We start from the raw sequence: 27,588 nt of genomic DNA on the forward strand, positions 1-27,588 counted from the left end.
TTGTTAATATTGTTTTGCAGTGGCACTGCCGTACTGTGACTGCATTTATTTTCGTATTCAAGGTTTGGCTCTCAGTTCAAACCCGTGCACACGCAATCCTACGGGATCTGTGCTTGAGAGACTGCCGCCACTTCTTTGCAATGTCCGAAGGTATCTGTGCTACTGCAAGTGGGCGTCTTTCAACAGATGCGAACAGATGGCAAAAGACACCTGTGCCCTTTTGTTTGCGCCCAGCAGTGTCATACGTAGGCCACGCAACGCGACCAGCAGATGGCTACAGCTGTGTCGGCTTCATTCTTATAAGAGAAAAACAGTTGCGGAGAGAAGAAATTCGCCATTCTTATTTCATTTGCCCATTTATGCACGTGGTTACGGCATAATGATCTAGATTTCGTCTACGAATATTTTACGAGAGTCGTGTTACAGCAAGCGCTTAGGTCTGCACCCGGAATGCGAGCTGTCAACAGGGCCAATTTTATCCTGTTCGCTCAGGCGTTGGGAACGTTGTTATTTTTGTGCAGCTGCGCAACATCGGCAATGGTAGGAGGCTGGAGGAAGCAAGATCCTCGCAGGAACACCGACTATCTTCGACTTGCTAACTATGCTGTCTCCACGCAAACACGAGGCCTGAAGGACTACCACACAGTCGTTCGCCTACTTCAAGTCATGACCCAGGTCTGGTTGCGTGTATTTGTTCAGTGTTAGTGTCAATAGCAGTCACGCTGGACCAAGCCCCTTCCAATAACAATGGGGCTACTGTTATGTCGGAGTGCGCCGCATGTGTCGAGATTATTAAATATTAAAGAATACTACCGGCATGTAAAGTAATTAACAGCCCTAACCTGAGCCTTGACTGTAGCATGGTTCCCTATTCTAACCATGTAGGTTTTACAAAGACACAGAGTACAAAATTTGTACGTCATTACTTTACGAGTAATGTTGCGTATCTTGGCTACAGCCTTTGTATTGGTCGCGAAGCGACAGGTGCCACGCCTCTAACGTACTCACTTTTCAGCGTTCTGTTCGGTCAGCCTCCCTTTGACACTGGTCTTTTCATAGGTTTATTTCAGTGCTCCAGATGTAGCAATAAATGCAATTTATGTCAAGATCAGCGGCCATGTTATGCATCTATACATATTGTACCGCTTTCTCCATCCTGCGTTGCACCCAGTGGATGAATTTGGCAACTCTGGCGTCGATTCCATGGCTTAGGGTATGAGTGTCACATGTAATATCTGATTATAAAACACGTCTCCCGGATGCCTAAGCTGTTCTTTGAGTGGAGGTTTCTCTTCAGCAGTTCAGTTCTACGCAGCACAAACTGTGCACTGCCCTAAACTTAAAGCTTTAGCTAGAGGCGAATTCCGATACCGCCGATTCAAATAAATGTATAAATGAAAAAAATATGTGCTTTTGCGAGATAAACATTGACTGGCTTTAATTAACTCTTTCTTGCAAATACAGAAAAATTTAATTGCTAGTGACCATTGGTAGCAGAATTTTCATTTATGGCCTTAGTGTTTTTACAAAAATTGCCAACTGTTGAATAGTTCGAAAAACATAGATGCCCGAAATTTACCACATTGTAACTCTGTATCAAGAACAAATATCGCAGTTCTTCAAACTCCATCCGTAAGGGTATTTCAATAGTGATGCACACACATTAGTAGTTTAGTTGAGACCCGTATATATTAAATCCATTTTGTCCGCTTTAGAAACCCTATTAGCTGCAATTTTAAAAAAGAAAAATTGTATCATTTTTCATTGCGGAGTTAGAATGTTTTCTAAAGAAATTCGCAATTTAAGGAATTTTGGCAAAAAATGTGCGGCCCAAATGAAGACGGCTTGTTACAGTCACTACATTCTGACTTCATTTTAATGCGACTAGTCTCATCACTCCGATGCAGGGTTGCCGGTAAAACTATTTCTGCTTCGCCAAGCATTTATACAGGTACTCCCAAGCTAAGGCTTCCTCTAAACGCTCTAAAAATTTAATTCTGGAGTTTTACGTGTCAAAACCACAATCTGATTGTGAGGTGTGCCGGAGTGGGGATGTCTGAGAAATTTGACCACCTGGGGATCGTTATCGTGCACACAATCCGCATAACACGGGCGGTTTTGCATTTCGAACCCATCAAAATGCCGCCGCTGCAGCCGGGTTTAGATCAAGTGACCTCATGCTTGCCAGCGTAATGCCGTTGCCACTAAGCCAGCGCGGTGTGCTCTTACTGCTCCGAGTTTGTTGCTTTTGCATGATGTGATTCCAAGAGACACACTTAACTCGACCATGTTTCATTTTAGTTAGGCAATACCCAAGCATTATCAATCACTGCTATGTCTTTCTTTATATTTTTATTGTTACAACTGTGTCGCTGCTCCCTTTATTGCAACCGTTTTTGTTGACTGAATTTTCATCTAATTTACAGCGAACTAAGAGTGCGATGTAGGAAATGGGCTAATAGTGCAATTCTTTCACTTTTTCGTAACAATCACACTAATGGCGCCACTCGGAAACTTCTGAGCAGTCCTGTTTATTCTTCTGAATAGGTTGTAGCAGGCGTAAACTACAAGCTCATATTCACTACCGCTCCATCAAACTGCGTCATTGGAAAAGTTCCATACATACCCCATGTATGTACGCCAGCTGAACCGGTAGGTGATTGCAATTCCTCATTTTGGTACATAGAGCAACATGACGTAACAATAAATCTGAAACTTTGAATGGTGGTTTCTTGTAAGATCGTTGGGTGGGGCGTGTTTGATTGTGTTTTCAAAGCCTCAATGTTGTTATTGGTTGATAATATCTCTTTTTTTCAGATCACGGTGCGTTGATATTGAAGTAATTGTTGAAGTCAGTGTGATTTGGAGCAGAACTACGGTAGCAAACAACGTGGTGGTAGGGATAAATAGAAAGCGGACAGAGCTTTTTTTTTTATCAGTGGTCCTTTGGACATAGATTTATCGTAATATAAAAAGGAATACCTATCATAAGTCTAAGAAACACGACACAGTAGATATGCTTGATTAAAATAGACAAAGGGAGCTGATGGTGAAAAGAAACCGTCCAAGCACAGAGAAGCTTTGTTGAGTGTAGTAAACAGGTTACGGAGAAGCTTATGTACACATCTTCCCTCTGCTCTAACAATAAATCCGTTAAAATATAGGCCGATGAACGTAACTACAAAATGTGCGCAGGGCTTTGGATAGTTTAACACACGAAGAACTTTCGCTGGATCGCTTCACTAAGCATGACTTTATAGTGGCCCTTCAGGTGTACACTTAGGCCTGCACACGCACACCTCATCACAAATAGAGTAAATGTCTGTCGGCCATGCACGCCTATTGAACTGTGGCATTTTCATTTTCACGATACGCTATGCATATAACAGATCTCCTTATCATAATGCACCCGAGCATGAAATCTTAGGTGGGCTACCGACCAACGGTGCACATAAGCGTTGTACATGGTTCTCATGTCTTCTAAAAAAAAAAAAAGCTATTCTAAACAACGGCGACGCTAAGCTTAATTGCACGATATTGTGAAACTCAATGAGAAAGAACGAGAAATCCGTCAACAGAATACGCTGTAGAACCTTCGATTATGTGTTTGTGTTATGCTCTCTTTTTCTAATAGAAGAACGCATTTCCACACGCCTGCAACAAACCAAATTTAGACTAGTTCTGTTTCAATCTGCCCATATAACATGCTCTGCAATCATGTTACATTTCCTTCTTGATTTCAAGCTTGCATATCCTAAGCATACAAACAACAATTGCTTCTTTTTTTTAGCTTGTCACGTAGCCTGCGTACCTACAATCAATTCCAAGTCCCTTCGAATAAATGCACAGCAAATGTATTGAAAATAAATGATCAAGCAATGGAGCTTATACGTTTAAAGAATCTCTTTCAGTGATACTAAAATCTATATTTACCTTTCATGCCTGTGCCTGTGAGGTTTAATCACATAATTCCTGTAATAAAACATAGAGTAAGCGGGTCAAGTTACGATATTTATACTTTTACCTTAACCAATTGCGATGAAGTTACGCCACACCTCCAAAGGATGAGGTTTCTGGCAATTTTTGAGATGTCTAGCTTGATGAAAGGAAGCAAATCTCGAATTACTTGGGGTTTGCCAAATTTACTGTGTCGCAGTAAGTTGTCAAAGAAAATCACATCTTACATGAGAGAGCTAGTTGTTGCCCACCAAGTGATAAGATTCCCTGCAATTCTCAGCAGCGGTGTATTCAATTTTGCTTGAAATGGTTGCATTTTTCTTGCACAGTGACCACTCAGTTCCTTACCTGTCTTCCAATGAAACTGGAAAGCGAAGTTCAGGGGCCGTCCTGACAAAAAAAGATGCAGTTATCGTTAAAATTGTGAAGAAACGACTCAGGATGCTTATTGTCGTAGGGTAAGAGCAAGATACGTCACGAAAGTTATTGGCTTTATAACATAACGATGCTTATGTTTATTGCAGTAAATATATTTTGGCAGTGCATGTGGTTTTTTGCGCACTTATATAGATAACAGCGCCGTTAACCTGCAAATCTGTAGCAGTAGCCGATTTTTCATATCTACTCGGTGCCCAGTAGCGTGACCACCGGTGTGAAAGGTTACTGCGATCTTCCTTTCGCGTGGGCGATAAAGACGGAAAGCGCAGCGCGAGGGGATGAAGGCTTTCTTTTCTGAGCGTTCCGCCACAGCATTTAAACCTTCAGACGCCATAAATGCTTCGCATGACAGCACGTGTTTTTTAAATCGGCAACCTCACGTCAAGTGTCTCCACTGACGCTTGTTTTTCTCAACCGGAGCAAGGCGAACTCTCAAAAGTAGTCACGCCTGTCCTCTCTGCTCATCGCTTCTCTAGCTGCATCCCGCTCGTCTTGCACCTGGTCGCTTTATTGCTCGATTGAGATGAAAAGATTAGTACTGATTGAAAAAGAAATGTCTCTTAAGCGAGTGTTTCACAACGGGACTTGTTTCAGTGGAGGAGACTTTCGGTGACGCTCGATTGAAACACGTAGCATTTGAAATAGCTGATTTGCTGTGTTGAGTAGGATGACAAAACCCGAAATGTTAAAAAAAAACGACGGTTTTCACCAACTAAGGGAGAGGGGGAGGGGTACGTTGGAGAATGGTAGGGAAGTGCAGCTGATTATTTGTTTTCACAGTAAGAGAACAAAAGATACAAGAATCTTCACGTGTCAGCGGGCCCTGTCAAACCCTTGGGCTTATATTTTCGTTAGCACAGGAACAAGTGATCTACCCTTTTGACAGTCAGAAAACGAGCAATAAATATTAGAAAGAAAAAGGCTAACAGAAAGTGAATTTTATCAATGGACCTTCATTCAAATTTACTGTTTTCATTTCATTCTTGCTCTACGAACTGAATCTGCGTTGCTTAGCACGAAGCCATGGGTTTCAGTACCGGCCACGGTGGCCGCCTTCCTATAGAGATTGAATGCAATATTCACCGATGATTACGATACTCCCTAATGCGAAATTTTGAGCGCAGCTCTCGGGGTGTTTTTATGTCGCCATATATAATCCGTCTCGTACGGCACGTTGCAAACGGAGCGAATTAAGGCGCCACTACTTCGCTAATCGGGAGGTCGTCAGAGGCCGCGCGTGAGTGACGCGTGGGCGCAAATCACAGCAGCCACCTCCGCTTATGCAACGCTTTGTTTTCATATGCAGGGTGTTGCAACTAACTTGGGCTAAGTATTAAACAAACAAACATTCGCTCTATGCGTACCGTACAGGCACAGTATTGTTCAGAGCTATGTGGAGCCCGTCATATTTCTTTCCAATCAGCCAAGCTGAGTAATAAACAAAGATTGCTTAATCAACTTTTTAAGATAGTAACTCTAGCGAAAAATCTTCTAAACAGAGGTTACAGTGCTTGTTCAAAAGCATCGGATTATTTTATCTATAATAACTACAGTAAAGTTTCGTTCGTTCTCTGTCCTCGCTTCACCGCTGGAACTTGAAGCTTCTCGGACGATGATCGGCAGTTGTTGATCAAACGCAGGCAGGAAACGATGCAGATCAGATGTACAAGAAATATTTATAGTTGAACTTTTCTATATACATGGCAGGTAAAACAAATACATTACAAACATGAACAATTGAGAAACAAAGTCTCACTCATCGACTGTCTCAATGACTGTTAGAGCCCAGACTCGTTTTAACGTACATAGTACGGAGGCTCACTGATCTATCAGCAATCCTGATTTCAGCCAAGTTTGAGGGACAGCATGCCGTCCCGATTTTTATAGCCCAAATATACTAAGAAAAAAAGGCGGTAGGGCCGTTGGCCCGTCCCACAGGTTCAGTTGCCAATCAGAGTCAACCGTTTGTTAAGCCACAACCCAGAGGGATGGGCTTACTCTTAAAAATAAACATATTGGAAAACAAAGCTCTTTTCCTTTTTTCCCAAAACTCCGTTGCCCTCTCGTTTCTACGTAGTTAGTGACGGGCTCAGCAAAACACGCCAGGCCCGAACAAGTTATCGCTAGACCGCCTCAAATCCCAACGGCGTCTAGGCCGCAAATGTCTCGGAAGCAGGGGCATCAACACCACGTAGTGCCGCTGTACTCAAAGTTTGGCCGTGTGGGAGACGGATGGCCCTCCTTGCTTTGTCAGATGGAAGAGAGGGCAGCTCAAAAAGTGCTGTCCCCTAATGAGAGTTCAGATCTCAGCCGACCATCATCATCCGTACAACCGCCTCAAGCAAGGTCCCCAACACCGCAGGGGTGAAGGAGATTTGGGGTTCGAGGCGGAGGTCATGTTCAGAACAGGATCAAGCCACTGTACTCTAGCGGGAGCGGCTCTCGACGCCATAGCATCGTATTGGAGCGCGCTGCCGGCGCCTTTGTAAGTGGCGATCGAGTTCTTCAGAACTCCACAACTATCTTTCCTTGTCGTTGTGAAAAAATTATCATAGGTCGGCACCATGTTCGGGAGAATTGGTGCGTACCCAATCGACGTCTCTCCCTCTCCAGGTGGAACCACAGTTCCTTCCTGATTTTTGCCAGTACTTCGTGCAGTCCCGGTTGTTTTTCCGTGAACGTTGCCTTGCATCTCGCCAGCCACACCTGATAGCTGCACTCAATCATCAGCAGAGTGAACTGGTTTATCCCTTCTTTAGGGAGTGGGTTCATGTACCGGACAGTCAGGTATGGCACTCCCGGCAGCTTGAAAATATTTCTCACTCTTTCAATCAGTGCTGCCGGGATCAGGCACTCGTAAAAGATGTGCTCGGGCGTCTCTCTGGCATTACAGAATGGACAGTTCTTGTTCAGACCGCCCGTGGCGGATACAAAGGCTCTCTTCCTTATTGGCAGACATCCGCGTGCAAAGCGCCACATGAATGATGCTCTTCGAGCATCGAGGAAATCTGCCAATATCAAATGCCAACTTGGCTTTTCGGCCGGTTTGTTGAAAGGTACCAGTTGTCGTGGTAGCTTCGGTGACAGGTGCTCTATAAGCACTTTGAGCGCCGTACTCGTCAAATCAAAGTTGGGTATGCTCTTCAATGTGCATAACGCATTTGCGGCTTCTTTATAAAAGGGTAGGGGAAATTCTGAGCGGGGAGCAGAATGCGACTGTGGGGGACCAGTGAACACAACAATTTTCGTACTGAGAAAAAACGAAGTTAGCATCTTGGTTAAGCGAATGCCTGAGTCTAGGGCAATTTGCGTCCACTTGGTATGTAAGGCTAGTGCCATTACATTCAAGTCCGGAACGCCTAGGCCACCTTGAAATCGTGGCAGTTTTACAATTATCCGTTTTACTTTGTCAGGGCCTCCTTGCCAGAGGAAGCGAAAAATTATCTTTTCTAGCTTCGTTTTTACTCCACTAGGAATATCAAGCACACTCGCGGTATACATCAGGAAAGATATCAACAAACTTCTTATTATATTTGCCTGCGCCGTAATGGGGCATTTCAATGTGCTATAATTAATAACTTTCTCTTGGAGTTTTTCTTCTGCATTAAACCAGTTAGATTGGGAGGGCCCCTTCCTGTCAAATATGTAGCCGAGCATCTTAATTTCTTTTTTCTGAGGCAAGCCGTGCAAAAGTCCTGATGATCCAGGCTCAGGGTGCAGGCTCATAATTGCGCTTTTAGCGCGGTTGAGGCTTGCTCCGCTTGCTAGACAGTACCGATCAACTACTTTTAGCAAGCTAGAAACAGAATTGCTATCTGGTACTACTACTGTAATGTCATCTGCGTATGCGAAAATTGGAGTACAGTGCGGACCTACAGGAAGGGGGAATTTGCTAATGCTGTCATCAGCGGCGATTTGTTGTAGTAGTGGATCTATGGCGAGTATATACAGTAGTGGGCTGAGTGGGCAGCCTTGCCGCACACCTCTTTCTATATGAAAATTTTCTGACGTTCTTCCCTGTACTATGACCGCTGACGTGAGGCCATTGTATAAACACTGGATTTGTTTACAAAATTCTTTACTAATGCCTGCCTGTTGCAATACCTGAAAGAGAAATTCGTGGCTTATTTTATCGAACGCTTTTTCTTGGTCTAGTGAGCAGATGTAGCCGGGCAAATTCCTTGATGTAGCCCACGCTAATAGGTCTCTTAATCCTAAGCCGTGTAATTCAGCTGATCTGCCCGGAATACAGCATGCTTGGTACGTCCCGACTATGTTTGTTAGGGCGGGCGTCAAACGGAGCGAGAGACTTTTCGCGATAATCTTATAATCACTGTTTAGCAGCGTAATAGGGCGCCACGCTCGGAGGTCTGAAGATTTTTCTACGTCTTTACATAAAAGCGTGATTAAACCCTGCCTTTGCGAAACTGGTAGCGACCCTTCTTCTAAGGAGGCGTTTACAAGGGCTGTAAAGTATTTTGCCAGGAGGGGCCAAAATTTTGTATAAAAAGCGGGCGGGAGGCCGTCTGTTCCTGGACTTTTGTTTTGTTTCATTGCCTTAAGGGCTTCAAAAAGCTCTTCTGCTTGAAATGGCGTATCTATAACTATGGGGCTGGTTTCTGGGCTTTTCAAAGAGAAAGGCGTGGGAGTGCAATTAGTTCTCTTATACAGATGCTCGTAGAAGGACCTAGCAGCCTCTGTTACATCTTCGGGCTTTGTTTTTGTGACGCCCGTGACTGGGTCTGTCACTTCGCAGAGTATGTTACTTCTTGTAGCAAGGCGGCGGCGTAGGAGATGCCGAGAGCACCATGTTTCTCTCTCCCGCCTTTCCGCGCGCGCTGTAGCTCGAAGTCGGTCCCATCTTTTGTTTAGCAAGCTGTGGAGCTCTTTTCTGAGTTCTACAAGAGCGCCTGCTATGCTTGGCCCTTGCGATAGTGGTGCACTAAGAATTAAAATGGCATCTGAAACTTTCCTTATTTCCTCACGCTCTTCTCTGGCTAATTTAGTGCCCCATGTTTGGAAACATTCCTTAACGTTTACTTTAAAGCATTCCCATGCTGTGGCGGTAGGCGGAGATTTAAGGGAGCTCTTTATCAAGTTGATAATGTCCTCAACTACGCGTGCATCTTCGAGAAGTTTTATGTTAAGGCGCCAGCATCCTTTGGCTCGCGGAGCTAAATCATAATCGGAGAAGCGAAAGATTAAAAATTTATGGTCGCTCAGTGCGGTGGGAAGGACCCACGCAGATTGTAGCGAAGGCGCCAATGCGTTTGAAGTATACAAGCGGTCGATGCGGCTTTCGTAGCCGCGACCCGTCCATGTCATTCCTGAGCGACCAGGCTGTAAGGTTTTCCACGCGTCTATGAGCCCTATTTCATCTACCAAGGAGCGCAGTGTCTGCGCGCTATTGAAGTCTCGCCCAGTACGCGTAGGTGCGCCTCGGTGAGAGCGCCTATCGCTTGCTTCTAAGACACAGTTGAAATCACCTAAAAGGATCACTTTAGTAGGTCCAACTAAATAATGTTCTAATGACTGAAAATATTCTCTTTGACCGCGCTTACAGGGGGCATAAACATTATTTATTCTAATACCATTATCTAAGTCAATGCTCAGCGTGCGACCTGCGTTATCCCTTTCATAACGAAGTACCTTTAAATTTAATTCTCTAAGAAAAACAATTGCGACACCAGCCGAGCCCTTCCTTCCAAAATTCCAGTACGATTTTGTGTAGAATTTTAAGTCGAATTGCCTCATCTGATCGATGTGGTGAATGTACGTTTCTTGAAGTGCCAGTATATCGATTTTCATCTGGCGTGCCAATTGTATTACTTCCGCTTGTTTAGCTGCTCTCGTCAAACCCCGGCAGTTGAGAGAAGCTATCTTTAGCGAAAGAGCCATCTTGGAAGGACGGGAGAAGGTGCGCTTAAGTTAAGGTTTAGAAGGCAGCCTTCCCCTAAGGGGAGGTAACGACCGAGGGCAAGCCCTCACTAGACGACGAGTACGCGTTGTCGGACATTAAGGAGCAGTCACAGCTGCTCAGGTGGCAGAATTCACAAAGCGATTTTGCTCTTGGCATCCCTACGACACTTTCTGTCTCGCTTTCGGAGTTGCATTCGTCACTGCTGCTTGCGAGGATTTGCCGTTTGTGGTGCGACTTATCGCTCGAGCTTTTCGAGCTGGGACTTTCGTTTCCCGACCCTGTTCCTTCCTTCGCAGGGGTGGTGGTCGGGGTGTTCTTTTTGCTCTTTCGCTTTCTTTTGCTTGCCGACTTTGTTGGCTCCCCGGCGACCTTTGCCACTGTCGCATTGTCCGGGGGCGAACTAGTCTTTTCCTCATCATGGTCTGACTTGGTCTCCTCCCCTATGCTGCAGGTGAGTCCCTCGGGCTCCCTGGGGGTGAGGGGGGTCATGTTCGACTGGGCGTCTTTGTCCACAGCTCGAGGGGCCGAGAGGGGGGCCAACCCAAGTGCTGCGGGTTCCCAGTAGTCGGCCACGACTGCATTTTCTTTGTCAGCTTCAAGCCCCTAACTAGTCACGGCAGCGAACGTGCGTTTTGTGCACTTGCTGACCGCGTGGTCTTCTCCGCATTTGGGACAAGGGTCACTGCAGTCCACGTGGCCGTACATTCCACACCTCTCACATTGCGGAGTGTCGCAGGAAGCGCCAAAATGGCCTTCGCCGCCACAGCGCCTGCACACTCGCACGACCCCTTCAAATTCACATTGAACAGTCGTGTCGATAACCTCCAGGAAGTTTGGCACTGGGGTCGACATTTCGATCTTAACTCGGCGGATGCCGGTCGTAACGGAAGGAAACCCGGGTACGCTCTCGCGTGTGACACTCAGGACCTTCCCGTACTTCTCCATCGCCTTCGGCAGTTCAACATCTTGATGCTCAGCGGAGTATCCAAATACTCGCCTTTGGCTCTCGTTCCTCTGTACTCGAACTGGACTGCTGTTTCCCGGATCACGACGACGGGATTGGTTAAAAACCGCTCGACCGCCGCGCGCGTCTTCAGGAAGATTTCATACTTTCCAGCTGTGAAATCTTGCACACCGCCCAACTCACTCTTCGTGAACTTTGACGTCAAACATTTCGTTAGTTCAACGGTGGTCACGCCATGCGGGACTCGCCCGAAGAACGTGAACGGCTTGAGCCGCTTTTGGCTTGCCATCGCGGTTGGGATACCGCGTGGCTAGCGCTTGCTAGACACACTAGAGAGAGACAAACTAGCAAAACTCGAGAAACGCGAACACGGCCTGGAAGGGAAGAGGAATGAGAAGCCGCTGGCTTACTCACCGAACCTAGGAACTCCTAGTACACGGGGTAATCCAAATCCTAGCCCTTGCCGCCCTTGCCACGTCCAGACATCTCGGCTGTTGCTGCTGCTTCGGAGCGAGTTCAAACTTATTGTCTACAAGACAAAGTTCTCCGAGTGCGTGTTTACAAGACGCCGCCGTCCGAATGCACTCTTCACGTGTACACCGCACCCCTACAGCGTGCACTGTAAGCTGACCTTCGACACCCCACAGGCAGTCGCACCCAACAACACGGCTGACGATTGCGTTCCGGACGCGTAGAAGAATAGATTCCTTCTCCGTATATGCGGCACGGGGTCAAGTTTGCTAAGCCCTTCTTAACCTCGCCGGCGCCTCCAATTAGTCAGGCACTCGGGCGCCAGGCCCACGATACCGTGTACCGCTGTCCCTTTCAAGGCAGGTCGGTGCGGCTCGTGTGACCGTCGGCAGACTCCGTTGCCCTCTCGTTTCTACGTAGTTAGTGACGGGATCAGCAAAACACGCCAGGCCCGAACAAGTTATCGCTAGACCGCCTCAAATCCCAACGGCGTCTAGGCCGCAAATGTCTCGGAAGCAGGGGCATCGACACCACGTAGTGCCGCTGTACTCAAAGTTTGGCCGTGTGGGAGACGGATGGCCCTCCCTGCCTGCGCACAATACCGACTTTCCGGAATCGGCGCTCGCCCGCCTGGCGCCTGCCGCGACGCGTCACCCAACACCGCGCGGTCCGTGACCCCACATAATACAGAAACGGTTGCCCCGCTGACATGGGGGGGGGGGGGGGGGGGAGTGAACCCCCTCTCTATACACACCGCACGTGGCCGATTCGTGACACTTAAGAACACGAACAATCAGAGCGACCTTACAACTACCCTGTTTCCATTTTTGCAGCCTTTCTTTAAAGTGCACGAAATGTAAAAAAGTACCACGTGACTACCGGCTAAAGCGCCGCGCCTTTAGTGTCGTGAAATGTAAGTTTATTTAATGATCAAAGGCCCCTACGCATGCAGAGGTCGACTAACAGGCTGTCGGCGCGTACCGTGAAGAAAAATTCTTTACCGAAAATGCGGCCGCCACGTTCGAATGCGATATGGGACCAGAGGCAGCGCGGTTTTTATCTCCGTCCTTCACCACACTATCGGCTTCGCCCCCGTCGTCAGGCTTCTTCATTGGCGTGAAATAAAAAGGAAAAGTGCCTGCGCGGCGTCAAATGCTACTTCCGGTCTCATATCGCACTCGCACGTGACAGCCGCTTCATCGCCGAAAATTTTTTTTATGAGAACACTGCGCCCCTTACGTCACTTAACATCTGTCGCATTCACGGACCGCCTGTTAAATCGTTTTCGTGAGCGGAGCAGCCTGTGCTAATTCGATCAAGTGACATTTGAGGACACTAAAAGGACGGCGCATTAGCCGAAAGTCAGGTGCAATTTTAGAAAATTTTGCGCACATTAAAGAAAGGGTGCAAATATTAAACGGGGCACTTAGCATAGACAAAATATTCTGATGTTGCTGAACAAGCGCTACAACTTCTGTATAGAAAGTATTTCACGAGAGTCAGTATTTAAGAAGTTAATTAAACAATCTGTGTTAGTTAACGAGTTTGGAGGATTCGAAAAAAATATCATCACGTGTTTCATATGGCTCAGAACAATACTGCACCAATTCGACACGCGTAGCGCCAATGTTCTTTTTCTTGTACGTGTCCCAAGTTACCTGACACACCCTGTATAGATAGCATCGTTCGACGCGCTCACCGAATGTCATCGGTAAACACACGACGCGGGCTACTCTGGCGACATCGCGTAGCCATCGTCGCCCTAGAGCAGCACTGCGCTTTTCTTCTCACGCTTTCGCCATGCCCTTCTCCTCCACTTTCCGCCTTATGCTTTCGCTGTAGCCTCCTCTGCCGCTTTCCTCCTCACACCCTTCTTTCCCTTCGCTTTTCATCCGCTGCTGCGCTTCACGTTCGCTCTTCGATCCTTCGCTCTGCTCGTTCGCTCGGTTATTCCGACGATGCCCATGGTGAGGCATGGCGACGCTCAACGCAGGAGAGAGAGAGAAGAGAAAGCAAGGGTAGGAAAGGCAGGGAGGTCAACCAGAACAGCATCCGGTTTGCTACCCTACACTGGGGGTGGGGGAAAGGGGAACAACGCAGGAACGTGCGCTTAAGAGGTGCGCTCTAAAAGTCCTTGTGTGTCCTGCTTTGGGTGCACATTGCGCAACCCCAAGTGACCAAATAAATACAGAGGCCACCACTATGGCATCTTGTCCGGTCCACTTCGCTGTGTCTGGGCGTTAAACACCCCACTTTAATATAACCGAACACTTTTCACTCTGATCTGCACTGGAAGAACAGAACATCTTTACGTAAGCAGGAACACAGAAGAAGATGTAGGGTATAATGTGTTCATTTTGTGTTGGCTCATACGTGTCGCAAGGACAAGCGGAGTGTACACAGTAGTAATGTTTAAATCGCAACACGTGCACTGAAAGCGCGGATTATAATTTCAACACGACGCGCATGCGTTAAATATTACCCCCAGTCACTTATGACTTCTGACGTCTCTAGATTACCTAGACTGCTGGCCGGTGGATGATTTCGTCCACATTAAATTTAAGCGATTCAAGAAGGTGCACGTCACCTGGGCGAATCTCTTGGCATGTTATTAGGGTGCGCTGAGTGGTCTCCGGATTTTCACTGCACGACACATATGCCTCATCTGGTAGAGTGTATTGGCTCCGGTATGTTTTTGTCCCAACACAGCCTCCTCGAGCCTCAAATAGCAAGGCACTTCCCTTGGTGTTATCGTACAGGTTTCCCATTCAAATTTCTTTCTTCTTATTTTTGTAAATGTTCATGGCCGTTATTGTTTCCATTATTTGCATCCAATTCACTGTCTATGTTTCACTTTCTGTCTGATGACTCCTGGTTGTCGATTTACGCTTTCAATTACCCTGTACTTCGTTGCCAAATTTCTTGCCCTCTTCCTCCATTCTGTGTACACGCTTTTCAGGTACAAAAGCTTATGCCCTAAAGCCGCCAATTTATTTTGATGCATGCTCTTCAGTCTTTCTTCAAAATTAGTTCGGCTCTGTGCTTATCGGACTTCAAGCGAGGCAACCCACGTGACCCTGTTTTGCCTGATTTGTGGTCTTTCCTTGGACTCCCAAAGCCAGCTTGCCTGCCAACTTTCTAGCACCGAAAAGATACCCGATTTTAACTACAGCATCGCACTTACGACCGTTAGCGCTGGCACCACTACACATTTCCACATCCCACTCACCATCCCATACTTATTGGTCTATTCCTCTTCCTTCTTTTTTTGGCTATCTTAGTGGCTGCTTGAGTAAATATTTCCTTTACATATACCTCGAGCTACTTTGCTTGGCTATGGGTATCATATTTTTTTTGGCACCACGCATTTAAGCGTCTCTTGATTACAGAAGATAATTCCTGATTTTTTTATGCTAAATCTAAGGCCTAGATTTGTCGCTGCATTGCCACAGACATTCGCAAGTGTCTGTACCCCGCTTGCATTGTCCGCAAGTAACACCATGTCTTCCGCGCACATCAGTCTGGGGACCTTCTGCCACACCATTTTGTTCTTTAGGGATGTAGAAAAAACTCAAACCCTAACTCACTGTTTTCCAGTCGTTTTTCTATGCTCTTAACATAAAGTATGAACAACAATGGAGGCAAAGGACTTCCTTGCTTCACACCTCGTTTAAATTCCACCACTTCATTACAGTTCAGATCTTCCAATATAACTTGTGCTCGGATCTTTCTAAATCTCGCTCTGCATCTCCACGAAGTTGTCATGTATGACTTCGTGCTACACAATGTTCCATAATTCGCTGTCTACGTTGTTGTACCCTCCTTTAATATCTATAAACGATATTTAAAAGGTCTATTCTGAGCTGGGTAAGTCTTTATGCGCTAAGTTAGTACAAACACATCCTCTATGCATCTGCCTGGCTTGAACTCATTCTCCAATTGCCCCAGTATATTGACAAGTCTACTTGTTAATCTTTATCGGGAGACCGCGTTGCACCGACTAACAAACGTTATCGCTCTGTCCAGGGCGCGCGTGCATGTATCGGAAGCTTTCCCTAATGTTATCGATGGTTCTATTCGCTGTCTGTTGTGACCGAACCTTGTGCAATCAGATTCCACATATGCATGACGCGAATCGTGTAGAACTTTCTGGAAGACACGTTTACCCGTCGTGGTGGCTCAGTGGCTATGGTGTTGGGCTGCTGAGCACGAGGTCGCGGGATCGAATCCTGGCCACGGCGACCGCATTTCGATGGGGGCGAAATGCCAAAACACCCGTGTACTTAGATTTAGGTGCACGTTAACGAACCCCAGGTGGTAAGAATTTCCGGAGTCCTCCACTACGGCGTGCCTCATAATCAGAAAGTGCTTTTGGCACGTAAAACCCCATAATTCAATTCAATACACGCGTGCACCAGCGATTACTCTAGAACTTTCGATGACTCACGAATAAAAGCCGACGCGTTCGACCCACTGATCGAATTTTCGACGATCGGCGACTGTGTTCGCCTCTATCGTTGTGCTTTGAGTGTAGCCGGTTTTTCTGGGCACAGGTTCGCCCAATACAGACTTAGTTTCACCATTCACAGTTTTGCTATTGTGTTCTTGACCGTAACTACCACGTGACAAAACCATTTTTTTCTCTACCCACTACGATAGTTCTAATCTTATGGCCTGCATTGACATCTTATGCATCACCGACGTTCATAAAAGGCTCATTCACATTGATTTCGGTGTGGCGACTGTCGGCGACAGCGTTTTTTCCTTCATGCTGGCACCTCTGTCGCACTGTACCGACGCCGAGCTCTCCGCCGACCATGGGAAGATTGTCGCCGTTGGTACAGAATGACAGAGGCGCAGAAACGAAGGAAAGGACGCCTCGCCAACAGTCAGCAGACTGAAACCGGTGTCGTGTTGACCTGTAGTATGGATGAGCCTTGACTGTGCCGGGCGGAGGCGCAGAAGTTCCCACGCCCGAAACTTTTTTGTCTGTAGGTATAATATTTGAAGCGTGAAATGGCGCAGGGGTCAGAGAACCGGACGTGGCGCTTGTCTACGTCGGGTTCGGTGCCCCGTGTGCCATTTCGCGTTTTAACTCCACTCTTGAATTACCAGCTAGGCCTCTCCCAAGCCTTGCTGGGTACCTGGAGCTTGGTATCAAACACGCCTCGGAATTCGGTCACGGGAAAGCACGTGCCCTTCTTATTGGCCGCTTTTTACCCTTTTACCCCTTTTACCTTAACCGATGACCACTCACAACCAATATCCAACCACGAATACGGCCAAAAGAAGCAAAGAAAGCCATTAGTTTAGTTATTGTAGCAGGAAAATGTAGCCTGTGGCAGGGAAACAGTAGTACAGTGTATTCAATTACAGTGGGTATATTTTATACTTTGTATGATATATCATAGCCTCACTTTTCGCATATGTTCATTTATTGAACAGCCTACTGTACCTCGGCTTTCCGGCTGCCTGTGTCATTCGTGGGCAAACCAAAAACTAGTACGTGTCCAGAATTCTCTGCTACATCTATTTTCTGCTCCTGAAAAAAAAAAGATCTAAAAAAAACTACGTAACATATTGTACTCGTACTAGTAACTGTTGACACGCTCTCGTGTTCCTGAATCAAACTATGCACTTTCACTTACGAATCCAACTTTAATTAGTCCGACTTAAAATCTGCGAAATCGCAGTTTACGGAGAGTGATGACAATTTAAACTCTTTATAGTAACTGATAATCTGGTTAGTATGAAGGTCGGCTCGAGTCGAAAAGATATGCTACCTTATTGTTTGAGAAGAAGCGCCTGTACCCGGACCCGCCTAAATCAGTTCAAACGATTTTTCCCTATTTCACTGAATTGCTTGATATATGCTTGAAAAAAGTATGCTCAAGAAAATCCTGCTATCGCAATACTCAACAAAGTATATTTGCAAAGTAGGCAAGAGAAATCTTACCTTTCTTCCCCTCCAGCAAAAATGTTTATTGAGGTTCTTCGGCAAAACTATCCTATCATATATTTGTTGTTATCCCGCATCATTTCACAGCATATTTTTTTCTCCACCACCTTTCGTCTGAGAAGGAATGCTTCAGGCATAAAACCATATTTCACATCGCACTACTCACACAGAGCAACGAAAATAAATATAGCGTCCTGAAAAACACGCTGCTCGAGAATAAATTAGTCGCCATTTGGAGAACTTTGGGAATGCAGTCATATCCAAGTAAATCCCACAAGTACCGGTGCTCATCCACTTCAACGAATCAAACTATTTGATTCTATTAAAATATATTTTCTTCTCTCTTCTTTTCTTTTTTTAGGAAAATGCACTGTGCTCTGCGATCATCTATGTGATTCCCTGGATGAATTCTACCAGCGTGACTAACTACACATGTTCTGCTATTAAACAAAGGCACTTCTCAAATCAGCAAGCACACGTGTCTATGGGTAGGCATAAAGCCAGTGCTTCGACGATATTATAATAGAAGTGGCTTCCGAGGAAAGGCGGCTTGATGGCCATCAAGGTGGGAAGATTTTGCGCTAACAAATGTAATTATTTTTATGTACAATCCCGGCTTGAAATAAAGAAGGCAAAAATTATTTTGTTTTTAATTTATTGGTTCATAAAGAGGGAAATTGTCTAGGATACAAACCTGGAATTTCGAGTACAGATTCGCTACTTCCATTGTCGAACCATGCCAATTTGATTTGCATTACGCTACTACTTGTATTTCTAGCACCAGCGGAGCTGTAATAATGGCTATTCTGTGAACTTAAATCCTAGACTAATGACAGGAGCAAGGTACGACATGCGCACTACCATTAAAAATCGTTTGGGCCAGTTGTTGCAGACCATCTAACACTCGTGCAGGCCCCTAGAATACGAACTTTAACCAAAAAGATGGGCGAATACGCACAGCGCGCAAACGGTTTGCAGCCGTTTTTTGCGCTGCTAGATATGGCGATCACTATGCATGACTTGTGTGTCACTGTGCTGACAGTAACGTCGATGAGAGGGCGCGTTGCTTAATTTTGTGTAATGTCAAGAGGTGTATGTTTATGCTATTCGGCGCACTTATTTTCAACAGATGTTACGGACCCTAAGGAGTGAACAGCACGCATGAAGGTTTATTTCAAACTAAACAAAACTTCCATGGTCCATGGCATGCTAAAGGAATTTATTGAAAGTAATGTTCTAGACCAAACCACAACGTTTATGTGGTGCACATGCTTCGAAAATCATAGAACCTCTGTCGACGACGATGACTATTCGGGAGGACAATCAACCAACACAACAATGAAAATGATAGGATAAGCTCGTGAGGCTATCCTTGAAGGTAGCACAAAACCATCCACAATGTCTTTTTTTTTTTTTGTAGGAGAGCCATACAGCACAGTTCATGTCGTTCTTTTGAAGGTACTGAACACGAGACGCATTTCAGTGAAATTTCTGACAAGACTAATCCCGCGAAGAACACGAGCTCTATCAGCAACTCCCAATCCAAAAAAAAAGGTAGGTGAGAGAGACGCTTAATGAAAGCGACTCTTTGAAAGCGAGCGTTTTACACCAAGTGGTTCTTTTGCTGCTCAAAGTTATTCACCTACCTCCACAGTGTTTGCGTACTTGTATTGGACGTTTCAGTTACTGGATACCAACACTTTTTTAACCCGCCGACTGCAGTTTCTGCATGCAACAACTATTCTCTTTTATGTCCCGTTGTAACAGATGTTCCTAAGTCTGTTACTTGGCCTTTCGCTCTTTTTATTCATAGAACCATTTTCTCCTTAGTATTTCATTGAGCAATATAATATTTCCACAGACCTGTGTTATACACTGGCCTGATTAAGAGCTTTAACGACATTTAATTCTGCAATCCCTGATTGAAGTACGCGTGTCAATATCCATGGCCACAATTGACTTCGAAGAAATTATTATGGCGCAGCTTTCAGAAGTCGGCCTTCGGGACCTCCGGTCCTCATCTACGTCATTAGCGCTGCCCGACATGCCACTTCCATTTTCTTGAGGCACCATCACTTGCGAGCTGCGAAGAGGTCGAACACGCCCATTCGTTTGATTCCAACTCTGCAATCAAGCATTTCACAAAGTCACAAAGTGCAAGTCATACCGAAGTTCGTGCCACGCAGCGTCTCATTACTTCCTGCTTTGTTTGACCGAGTTTGAACTCAGACGTGCGCTACTGGGCTTGCGAATGTGTTCCTATCACTGCTCCAAGACGGCATGACACACGAAGTGGCCATTTCACTCCTTTCGCCCACGTGATGGCCGGTTCGATCACATTCACATCGACATCGTTGGCCCGCTACCATGATCCCTAGGTGCTCGCTACATGTGTAGAACGCGATACTCGCTGGCCTGGAGAATTAACTCTCGCAGACATAGCGGCACTTACAGTGGCTTCCGTGTTTTTCAGTAGTTCTATCTCGCGCTTCGGATACCCAGGCTAGGTGAATATAGTCACCTAGCCTGGGGCGGCTACATATATATTTGTCGCTGCCCTATTTCAAAGGGGATGCCAATAAGTCATCATCATCAGCATCATCGAATAGTGAAAGTTGATGTCCCCCTCGCGGAACCGGCCATGGAACGAGCGACGATGAGGGGGACATCAAGGCCCCAGTGCCAACCTCGGCTTGGCTCGGACGTTCCGCTTCGAACGCTATCTCGTGGTGTCTTCGCATAGAATGTCGACACCTAAATTATTTTCTTGCACGATGTCCGAACCATATCTTTCCCGCTGAGGCATCTACCAGATAAACTTTTTTTACCGCTATCACGTTCCGCAAGTATGCCGGAAGAGCCACTTAGTCACGTTAACTTATCAGTGTCACGAGCGGCCCATTCTAAACTATCTAAGCAACCGACCTCGAGCTTTTGCTTTTCAGCTGTCAAACACAACCGGTCGACGGCTCCGTCCCCTATCTGCCTACACTGGTGCTTCTACCGCGCCTCACGGCCACAATCCTGCATGTCTGTTTTCTACAGAAACGACGTGGCTAAGACGAAATGTTCAAGTGCACTTCGCTCGTGATGCTGTGCTCGGCACTTGTTGCCTCCCAAATGCTCGATTTTTTTGAAGATTGCGTAGGAAACGTGAACCAGCGAGAAAAGGCAGGCCAGTGCGTCCTCGCGCCGCGAAGCTGGCTTCTCTCCAGCACGTACCGAAACTTCGCCCACCAAGTCCTGGAGAACGCCGCTCATCAACCGGACGGCCACAATCTCAACACTCTTCTTAATGTGACGCGAGCAGGAACTCACGTAAGTTGTCCTTATTAGGTTACCAGTTAGCGCCTGCTCTCTATCTAAGTAACTTCATTTCTTTGAGAGTGCAAGCACTTGTATATGTGCGCCGTGTTAATCACTTTCCTATTTCTTTTTTTTTTTGCAATATATTATACGAATCCTAAATTTGTAGCCTCTGATTAATTCCTATACAAGTAAAGAGCGTGAAAGCAAAGTAAACACTAATGTCTACAGTGCCGTCGCTGGCTGCTCCCAGAGCGCGAACAGTTTGGTTGACTCTGTGGTACGCACAGCAGTGTTTTCTCTTGCACAACACGTCTTGCAGAAATTGCAGTGCTACAGTGACCATTACATTGAATAAAGATGACTGATATGTTAGGTAGTTGAAATGATAGGCAAAACTTCGTAATTGAGGGTCTCTCTCTTTATTACCATGTGCCGAAATGGTTGATTTCGCAGCAAGATTTAAGCACATACGGCATTTACAGAGTTAGTGAGACTGGCGAAGTACCAAAGACAGTTCTGAATTTTAATGCCTTCAGAAGTTCTAAGCGGAGGACACTGCTGCATTCAGAACACAACTTACGTACTGTGGTACTCGTGCTGAGGTACTGCGCCAATGGAAGCTGGGATAATTGCGGTGAAATCAGTCAATACACGCGACTGTTTTGCATTTAGCCTGGTGCCTAGCCTGCTCGGCCATGTGCGGCCACCAGAGAAGCACTTCATATGCCTCAATAGCGCATTCAACACCTGCGTCTCTGCCTTGTCATTTAGGCAGGCGTCCCCCCAGGCTAAACGCACATTTTGTTTATACGCCGCACTTTTGTGAGCGCGGCAATCAGGGCCCGCAACTGGGCATATCACGTGCCTCTTTTGATATTCCGTTGACGTCCTTAGGACCCAGGACAAATCGATTATGTAAAAAGTAGAAAGTTACAATTTGCGGAAAGATGTTTTCGAGAACGCTTTACAACCTTCTCAATCGAAGTTTTGCTCTATTGTTACTACCTTTAGAATTGGTCACTTATTCATAGAAAATTGTGCAATGAAGCCGAATCCAAGTAGTAGTTACCTTTTCGATATAACAGCCAACAACATGCATTTGATCGCGTATTTCTCAAGCGATTGGTATAATTTTAAACTTCGACTGAACTTATTGGGGACACGTCCTCTAGATAGATTAGCCCCATTAGTCTTTTCGGCATAGGGGTAATGCTATTTGCAATAGTTGGCGTGGTAAGTTTAGAACTGTGCTCTGCACTGCATTGAAAGTCTTCAAATGCTCTTTTTGCGATTTTTCGTGATTTTACCATTCCTTGCACGTAATCGCACCGAAAGTGTGCACCCTAATAATGCAGAACAGCATTTTCTTTTCTTGCGTCAGAATAGCCTCCAGCGTCTAAGTCCAACTGGTGTCGACGTATTTTCTCGTGACCTTATTCCAGTGCGCTTCGCTTCTACCTCGCATTTATCTTCTCACATAAATTCGAGTAAATATGCGACACTACTCCCGCGTCTTGACCATGGCGCGTTTTTTTTTTCTTTTCGCATCCCATGCAGGTGTCGCAAGGCATCGTAGTCAGAGTCGAGTTCACCACTGTCGAGAGCATCTGCAACAGCTCTGTCGTCTATTCCAAGGACCAGTGCCCGCCGCATGGCAGTGAGGTACGGCTGCCAAGAAGCCACGTGTGAGATATCTAGCGTCAAATGACAGGAGCACGAAAGAAGTACTATCGTGAGCAATATGAGCAGGAACACGCGAGCGCGTGGGAAATAGCCTCGAAACCGACGTGGGGCGATGCGTTGCGGCCGCTGTAGGAAACAAAGTGGAAAGGGCGCCGCGGTTCCGCCAACTGTCGGCACTCCCGCCTCACTAGCGTTACTGCGTAATGGCAGCTGATTGCGTGTCACCGGGCGCTAGCGATGATAAGGCGGTTATGTCATGCAGAGCGTGGACCGTGCTGTCTGTAGTTGAGCGCAAAATATCTCTAGCTCTCTTTTTATCATACTTGCGGAACGTATCGCAATGATACCGGCGTGATATACTGTGGCGCCTGTAATAGCGCTCGCACGCAGGAAAAAGCAGGGTTGTTTTGTTATGCGTGTTTTTCTATGTCTCGGTTATTGTGAACAAAGAAAAGTTGTACGCAGCAGTGAATTTAAAGGTTTTATTAGACGATTGCTTAATGGTAACAAAATTTTCATCCACACAAAAAGTATCCCAATACATCAGTGTTACAGCTTGACCTTTCCTTGCAGGCTTCATGCGTTAATAACGGGTCATGGCTCCGCCTGCTTGAATGACGGCCTCCATTCTTTTTGGCAGAGACACGTAGAGAGCCTCGATGAAGGCTTTGTCATCTTAAAGATGTTTCCACTCGCGCTTTATGGCTTCCCACAGTTCATCACTGGTCGTCGAGTCCAAGGAGAGTCTTGAAAGGTTAGCCTTCATACGTGCCCAAACATGTTCTATGATGTTCATGTCTGCACCCTTCGCACACCACTCCAAGCTCCTTACCCCTAGTTCGCCTAAAAGACGTGCCACGACCTTTGCTGTGTGAACGGGAGACAAGTCCTGCTGGAATAGATAATACCCATCCGGGTGTGGACCATTCAGTGCATAGGGGATCATCTCGTGCTCCAGCAATGTGCAATATGCAGAACTCGTAAATCTCCCAGGGATTCTTACAATGGGACTTAGGCCATCCCGCGAAATAGCCGCCCACACGTTTACTGACGTGCGTCCACTTGCGGCCACCTGCTTGACGTTCTGCGGAGAGAAGCGCGTATTCTTCATGCGCCACACTCTTCTCTGCTGGTCCCAGCGGCTTGAGAACGTAGATTCATCAGAGAAGATGACATATTTCCAATCCTCCACCTTCCAGCTGCGGTGATCGACAGCGAACTTTAGGCGAGCAGTCTTGTTGGCAACTGTGAGAAGGGGCTTCTGAGCAGCGATACGACTACGGAGGGCGGCTTCCCTTAGCCTTCGCCGCACCGTGCTGTCGCTTACATGTTCCAGGGCAAGAGTACTGCGCACCTCCTTCGCATTTAGAAATGGCTTCTCGTTGACTGCAGCAACAATTTGTAGGTCTTGATCCGCCGACGTGGCGCGAGGTCGCCTCTCGTGCGGCGCATCCTTAATGCGTCCTTCATCTCGGTACGCCTGCACTATCCTGTTGACTGTGTTCAACCGGCAGCCCGTCAAGGCAGCAATGTTTCGCTGCGAGTAAGCTTTCTTCCACAACTCAACGACTTCTTCCCGCTTATTCAACGGCACTCGAGACATCGCAGGACGCTGAAACGCACTTCTCACCGCGGGCAGTCGTGGTCTCCCTTATAAGCATTTAACACGAAAAAGAAATTAAAGATGCGCGTCGGCCGTGACGTAGCGTTTTTACTTCTTTTCTTGTTCATCAAAGATTCGAACGTTTCCATGAAAGGTGCGACTGGCCTTACGATAGACCTTTTAAGAAGTCGGCCAGAAAATATTCCCTGTCGCATGCTTGCAAATATCTAAGAATCGGGTCTGACCGCTCCACATACGCACACTCAGACAAAGAAAAAAGGAACAAAAAAGGTTAACAGCGGTATTTTGCGCTGAACTACAGACAGCGCGGTCCACGCTCTGCATGCCATAACCGCCTTATCATCGCTAGCGCCCGGTGACATGCAATCCGGTGCCGTTACGCAGCAACGCTAGTGAGGCGGGAGTGCCGACAGTTGGCGGAACCGCGGCGCCCTTTCCACTTTGTTTCCTACAGCGGCCGCAACGCATCGCCCCACGTCGGTTTCGAGGCTATTTCCCACGCGCTCGCGTGTTCCTGCTCATATTGCTCACGATAGTACATGACACCGGGTGGCAGCTCCGTTCATTTCAGAAAAGGGACTGAATAGTTACCTCCGACTAGGCTCTCTGAAGGCACCGTGGCTAGGCAGTGAACACGTGACTATGTTTTATAAAAGCAATGCTTTGCATTTTAGTTTGCTACAGTGACTTTCCCTTCATGCTGAATATTTTTTGTGTGGATCGAAACCGCTTCTCATAAATTCTATTCCTAATGCGAAAGAAGCTTCAGCCCAAGCGTTTCTGTTTGTTAGAACATACCTGCACTTAGGATATGACATCGCATTCACACGAGCAATATCTCATCCGACGTCGTAGTCACACCTTTCTGCATCATGATATCGCTACGAAATAAATGTAAAGACCGCGTGCACTTTCAGACCGCATAAAGCAATCAAAAAGTTGTCGGCGACCCAACTTAGCTTCTACCACTAGTACAGATTCAGTAGCGCTCTTTCCTTGCACAACTATGGCTCCTTGCTGCGACTCGGTTCCTCGCTTCTAACATATTAAAAGCGGTTTTAGGGTTTATCAGAAGTCTTGAAAGAAAACAAAAATACTGGGAATGTTCTTCGCCGTTCCTTAACAGTGCCGCTTGCCGGCGTGCATGGCAAGGCTTTACTGGGAGCTCGCTGTTCATTGACAGAAGCCGGCACGCCAGTAAGCGGGTTATTGTTTGTATTTCAAGACGTGAGGCTGCTCTACCCCTCTTTGCACTTCTGCCTAGTCTAGGTCATGCAGCTGATTTGTTTTTGCGACCGTAGTAGATTACTTGAACTTTCTTCGAAGGGGATGGCGTGCCAGCAGCCAACGTTTAAAGCATGCACGCAAGCATACCACGGGATCCTATAGGCGATACGTTGTCTTTTTGCCCGTATCTAGTGTATCATGAATTTAAACGCTGTTAGACTAAAAATTATATTTTTGGTAGGCCGTCAGTACGGTGGTGGGGCACGTCATAATAGCAGAGTTGCCGAAGTGAGGGGCCGTGTCAAGGCGGTGCACCCTGTAATGGCATGTGAGGGGGGGGGGGGGGGGGGGGGCTTTTGATTCCATCGCATGTTATATGCACAGAGTTGCGCCAATTGGTACATACAGTACGTATGTATGCGTGCACAAATATATTTTACTTCTTTCCTTTGTAATCATACGTATCTTCATCCACCTAGCAAGAAGAAAAGAACGAAATAATCTCCAAAATGTACACGCGGTTCCAGCCGAGAACCTCGAAGTCGAAAACGCTGTGTTTTCTAACAGCATTCCAATCACGAACGGAAAGAGGCGCTTTTACGCAGGTTCTGCAAAGGCGTCTGTTGGCTGGTCACTGTAATGTCACTCAGAAAGTGAGGGGCCCCTTAATATAGTCACTTCCTTTTTGGTACCATTGCAGCATATCTTGCGAGCTCTATAAAATTTAGATGCATGCTGGTACCTGCAATGCCTCGTGTAGAAATTGCTCTTTGTGGGTGTAGTACATTTACACCTCAACAACTATTCTTAATTTCACAGTCACTACAGCATGTACTTTTGTGTGAAAACCTAAAGATGTTATGTGTATGATGCAGAAAACTAACGACACGTGGTTGGAGTGAAACCTTTGTACGCGCAATAACACATAACCTGTCAAGTGAAGTGTATCAGCATTACACAGGCTTCTCCTGTGCTACACTCATGTGCTCCCGGTCTCGCTTTTAAATGAGTCCGTAAAATTACTTGACAAACCAGAATTGCAGTACCGCTATCACAGTAGTCAAACAATGTTCGTTTCTATCTGCGTGATTTCTTTCTTTATCGCCACGCACCCCGAATTGTTACAGATAATGAATACATGATCATACATGAGCATTATCGATTTGACATAACATTCTTGACATGATAGTAGTGAGCACAGTATTTTCAAGAAACGAAACGCAAGCATAACAGATTACAATTACTACTTCAGGACAAGATAAGTGCTAAAGAGCATAAACGTTCTTGGAGTGCATGCGTTTATATAATAATAATGCTTAAACCGCACAGTCATACTTTGATATAGCGGATCACTTAATGTCGTTCAAAGGGCACACCCATACTTGCATATAGCATTAGTTACCAAATGCGTACAAATTTCAGATGTACACGAGCAACTAGATTTCCGAGGAACATTGCTGAGAAACCAGCAGATATTTGGCGCTTCTGTATCTGCTTGCATTCTTGCCTGTTGCGTTTGCATCTGCTCTTTTCTTATTTCAGGCGAATGGACTGTGCCAGGCAAGGTTCCTGTTCACTGGTAACCTGACGCTGGAAGATGCCCGGTGTTTCCCACGAAAATATTGATTGTAGTTTTCGCAAACGGATGGATAACAGAATCATGTGCACAAGACATGAAAATTGATATAGCGCAACTTATACGTAAGCATATACATATCGAATAAAGTGCAAATTGAGTGTTCTTGCAAAAGTGTATAAAAGTTTTTTGTATGCGAATTTCTCGCAAATCTATGGCCCGAAAGGATCGTACGCTTAGTGATAACGACCAGAATTGATTCATGAAAAACGACGCAAGGAAAGCTTATAATTTTTTTCAGAAAGGTAGTTACATTGACTGGCACTTTATTATATTGTTTTCAAGAATCAAGAAAACCATAATGAGCAGATTTTTATCGCATTTGCGTAGTAGTTATGGCGAAGAGAAATACAAAATAAAGAAGAAACGCAGGAAGTCAAAACAAAACCAGTTTCTACGC

At 46.1% G+C, this 27,588-nt stretch overlaps 1 protein-coding gene across 2 annotated transcripts; it reads left to right on the forward strand.

The window, feature by feature from the left end:
* On the forward strand, positions 1 to 27,296 carry LOC126533807 (cystatin-1-like). Of its 2 annotated transcripts, none has more exons than XM_055072399.2 (3): positions 1 to 675; positions 22,576 to 22,680; positions 27,095 to 27,296. In XM_055072399.2, exons 1-3 carry the CDS (start codon positions 451 to 453, stop codon positions 27,176 to 27,178), a joined length of 414 nt encoding a protein of 137 aa, XP_054928374.1. In that variant the 5' UTR covers positions 1 to 450; the 3' UTR covers positions 27,179 to 27,296. The 2 variants fall into 2 exon arrangements, with proteins under 2 accessions (XP_054928374.1, XP_050036968.2); XM_050181011.3 differs by lacking the exon at positions 1 to 675 and adding an exon at positions 18,236 to 21,027.
* The last annotated feature ends 292 nt before the right edge of the window (positions 27,297 to 27,588 follow it).

This window comes from Dermacentor andersoni, chromosome 7 (assembly GCF_023375885.2).
Source record: "Dermacentor andersoni chromosome 7, qqDerAnde1_hic_scaffold, whole genome shotgun sequence".
Taxonomy (NCBI): domain Eukaryota; kingdom Metazoa; phylum Arthropoda; class Arachnida; order Ixodida; family Ixodidae; genus Dermacentor; species Dermacentor andersoni.